Source organism: Phyllobates terribilis, unplaced genomic scaffold (assembly GCF_046119375.1).
Source record: "Phyllobates terribilis strain yellow unplaced genomic scaffold, ASM4611937v1 Scaffold_280__1_contigs__length_2496652, whole genome shotgun sequence".
Classification (NCBI taxonomy): Eukaryota; Metazoa; Chordata; class Amphibia; order Anura; family Dendrobatidae; genus Phyllobates; species Phyllobates terribilis.
In genome coordinates this window covers 2,348,102-2,352,372 of record NW_027363040.1, presented here as the reverse complement: position 1 = coordinate 2,352,372, position 4,271 = coordinate 2,348,102, and the positions used below count along the sequence as shown (strand labels likewise).

The 4,271-nt window shown below is 38.8% G+C and overlaps 1 protein-coding gene across 1 annotated transcript; it reads left to right on the top strand.

Moving 5' to 3' along the window:
- The first annotated feature begins 750 nt into the window (after positions 1–750).
- LOC141220312 (zinc finger MYM-type protein 1-like) lies at positions 751–2,611 on the top strand. The gene is made up of 2 exons (XM_073666265.1): positions 751–766; positions 885–2,611. The coding sequence occupies exons 1-2, from the start codon at positions 751–753 to the stop codon at positions 2,609–2,611; spliced, it is 1,743 nt and encodes a 580-aa protein (XP_073522366.1).
- Positions 2,612–4,271: the final 1,660 nt, after the last annotated feature.

Sequence of the window (4,271 nt, the reverse complement as noted above, 5' to 3'; positions counted from 1 at the left end):
GGCAGGGGTTTGAGTCCAGTGGCCTATTAGTTATGGCCAGGGTTTAAGAGTCCAGTGGGCTGTCTCTTAGTGATGGCCAGGGTTTAAGAGTCCAGTGGGCTGTCTATTAGTGATGGCCAGGGTTTAAGAGTACAGTGGGCTGTCTATTAGTGATGGCAGGGGTTTGAGTCCAGTGGGTTATTAGTTATGGCCAGGGTTTAAGAGTCCAGTGGGCTGTCTCTTAGTGATGGCAGGGGTTTGAGTCCAGTGGGCTGTCTATTAGTGATGGCCAGGGTTTAATAGTCCAGTGGGCTGTCTCTTAGTGATGGCCAGGGTTTTAGAGGAACATTCTGCAGCTGACACAGGCACTGGTCACCAGGAAACTGATATCCCAGAATTTCCAAGCAATCAAGATCTAATACTGATTGACACTGATCCCGCTCTATGGCCTTCATTGACTACCAAAGTTATAGATCATGTTGTGGAAACTGGGCCTGTTCATATAACAGATATGGAGTTTAAAAAAGATTCAAATGACCGTCACTTTTCTGCTAAATTCTATAAGAGAGTTTTGGTTAATGGACAACACTGCAAGAGACAGTGGTTGGTTTACTCAAAATCTGCAAACAAAGTATTCTGCTTTTGTTGTAAATTATTTGATAGAAAACCAAGGTCATCTCTTGCTTTAGATGGATCTCAAGACTGGCAACATATATCATCTATATTAAAATCACACGAGTCCTCACCAAATCATTTTTTAGCAGAACGTAAATGGTTGGAGACTCAGGTTCGGCTCAAGACGAATACAACAATAGATTCCAACATGCAAACTCTTATGAATAGAGAAAGACAACACTGGAGAGGAGTGTTGGAAAGGCTTGTATGTATTATTCAATTTCTTGCAGAACGCAATTTGGCATTCAGAGGAAGTTCTGATCGTCTTTTTACCCCCAATAATGGAAACTTTTTGGGGTTTGTGCAGGTACTTGGAAAGTTTGATAGAGTGATGTCAGAACACCTGCATCGTGTTGTCTCCAAAGAAATATCAGACCACTATTGTGGTAAAACTATTCAAAATGAAATTATTGCTCTGATGGCAAGCCAAGTCATTAACCACATTGTAACGCGCTGCAACCAGGCTAAATATTACTCTATAATACTAGACTGCACCCCTGATTTAAGCCACAAGGAGCAAATGTCATTTACCATTCGCTTTTTGGATGAAGTATGTGGCATATACACAATTAAGGAACATTTTATTGGATACAAAAATGTTGTAGACACAACAGGAAAGGGATTGACCGATGCCCTTCTTGACTTTCTGAGTGAGAAAAATTTAGATATTACTAATTGTCGTGGTCAAGGCTACGATAATGGTGCCAATATGGCAGGAAAACACAACGGTGTTCAAGTTCAAATTTTAGAGAAAAATTCTCGTGCTGTCTTTGTACCATGTGGATGCCATTGTCTTAATCTTGTGGTTGGAGATGCAGCAAGATCTAGTAAAGACTCAAAGGACCTTTTTGGTTTAATCCAGTGTATTTATGTTCTTTTTTCTGGCTCTGTTAAAAGGTGGAAAATCTTGACTGACCATATTTCAGGTCTGACTTTGAAACCCATGTCTACTACAAGATGGGAATGCAGAATAGACTGCCTTAAACCCTTTCGTTATCATTTAGGAGACATACATGAGGCACTAATTGCACTATCTGAGGAAGAGAGAGTTGAGCCAAATGTATCTTTTGAAGCCAAGACTCTTGCTCAGAAGATTACGGACTTTAAGTTTATCATGTCGTTTATCATTTGGTATGACATATTGTTTCAAATAAATATCGTAAGTAAAGCCATGCAAAGACAAACTTCTGATCTCAGTACAGTGACAGAACTAATTCACAAGTGTCTAGAATTTATTAGAAACTTTCGTGAAAAAGGATTTGACATGGCACTGCAGAGTGCAAAGGAGATTGCTGAGAATTTGAATTTGGAGCCAGTGTTTAGGCCAGAAAAGCGCATCAGAGTGAAGAAAGCTAGTTTTAGTTATGAAGGACGGGACGAAGCAATAACAGACCCGCAATCTAAATTCAAGGTAGATTTTTTTTTCGTTTTAGTAGACACAGCGTCAGCATCATTGGAGGAGCGCTTCAAACAATTAGAAAACCATAACGGAGTATGGGGATTCTTATACAACATAAAAAATAATAGTTTTTCTAGAGAAGACCTGACAAGAAGTTGCCTAAATCTACAAGCTGCATTGGTTAGTGGAACTGAATCTGACGTAAACGGAGAAGAGTTGGCCCAGGAATTCTACCACATTCAAAGTCTTTTACCTAGTGATACCATAAATCCTCTTGATGTGCTAAACTTCATAAACAAAAATAGTCTGACTGACACTTTCCCCAATCTGTGGGTAGCACTTCGTATTTTGCTGACAATTCCTGTCACGGTGGCTTCAGGAGAACGTAGCTTTTCCAAATTAAAACTGATAAAAACTTACTTGAGGTCGTCAATGTCAGATGACAGACTAACAGCTTTAGCAGTCCTGTCCATTGAAAATGACATTCTTCAGAGTCTGGACATGACCACCACTATCGATGAGTTTGCAAGAACAAAAGCCCGAAAAGTTATTTTCTAAGCACATTCATTTGGGACTCTTTGCAATGCACTTTGAATGTGTATTTTATGGTTGAAATTGATTGTTTCAGAAATAAAAATTGTACCTGTTCAAAACACTTTATACTTTATAATGACCGTCTGTTCAACTTTTGTTGCTTGTTATTACTTGATCATTTGATTAATAAAAAATGCACTTGTTGTTTTCACCTACATGAGTTTAATTTTTTTTCTTTGGGGGGGGGCGCCAAGAGGGATTTCGCACAGGGCGCCATATACCCTAAGGCCGGCCCTGTACATGGGTATGCACCATGTATCGTGCATGCTCGAGTGACATGCTCGAGTCCCCGCTCGCATGCTTCACGGTTATTAGACACTCCAAAAAAAACATGCGGGGATCGCTCGTGCATGGCAGGCAATCCCCGCGAGGTTTTTTTGGCCGCGAAGCATATGGGGCGGAGACTCGAGCACCCGCAATACTCAATGCATACCCGAGCACTTGCGAGCACTTGCGTTCAACACTAGTAACCATATCATCATCTCTTTTTTTTTTTTCTTTTAAAAAAAAAACAACCCTAACCCCAACATTAGCACAACCCTAACCCCAACCCCAGCCCTAGCGTTTATTTTTTACGCCGTTCCTAGTGCGGTATAAGTGATTAGACAACCTTATTCTTCGGGTCGGTGCGACTATAGAGATACCAGAATCATATCGGGTTTTTATGATTGACAGCTGTCACACACTAAAAGACACATATCTTGTAAAATCTAGTATTTGCATCGCCATATTTTGAGAGCTATAATTTTTCCATATTTTGGCAGACAGTCATGTAACAGCTTGATTTTTGCGGGATGAGTTGACGTTGTTATTGGTGCCATTTTCAGGCATGTGACATATTTTGATCGCTTTCTATTCCAGCTTTTGGGAGGCAGAATAAACAAAAACCAACAATTCAGGAATTGTTTTTTTTTTTTTTTTATTCTACGCCGCGTGTGGTAAAATTGATGAGGTAGCTTTATTCTTCGGGTCAGTACGTTTACAGCGGTACCACATTTATATTGTTTTTCTATGTTTTGGCGCTTTTACACAATAAAAGCTATTTTATAGAAAAAAAATATTTTTTTGCATCGCTTTATTCTGAGAGCCATAACTTTTTGATTTTTCGGATGATGGAGCTGTATGGTGGCTTGTTTTTTGCAGGACAAGATGACGTTTTCAGCGGTACCATTTTTATTTATATTCGTCTTTTTGATCGCGTGTTATTCCATTTTTTGTTTGGCGGTATGATAATAAAAAATGAAGCAAAAAACAATGCTTTATTTTTTTTTTTTACCGTGTTCACTGAAGGGGTTAACTAGTGGGACAATTTTATAGGTCAGGTCGTTCCGGACGCGGCGATACAAAATATGTGTACTTTTATTGTTTTTTTTTATTTTCATAATAATATTTATTGATGGGTACATTATATTTTTTATTTTTGGTGGATTATTATTATTTTTTTTTTTTATAGTTTTACAATTTTTTAAAAAAAAATTTTCACTTTCTGACAGTTTTTTTATTTGTTTACTTTGCCCCACTATGAGACTTTCACTTTTTTTATTCTGATCGCCAGCATAGCACAGGAATGGAGCACCATCCCTGTTCTATACAGGCTGTCAGCGCTGCACAGTGAGAAGATAGT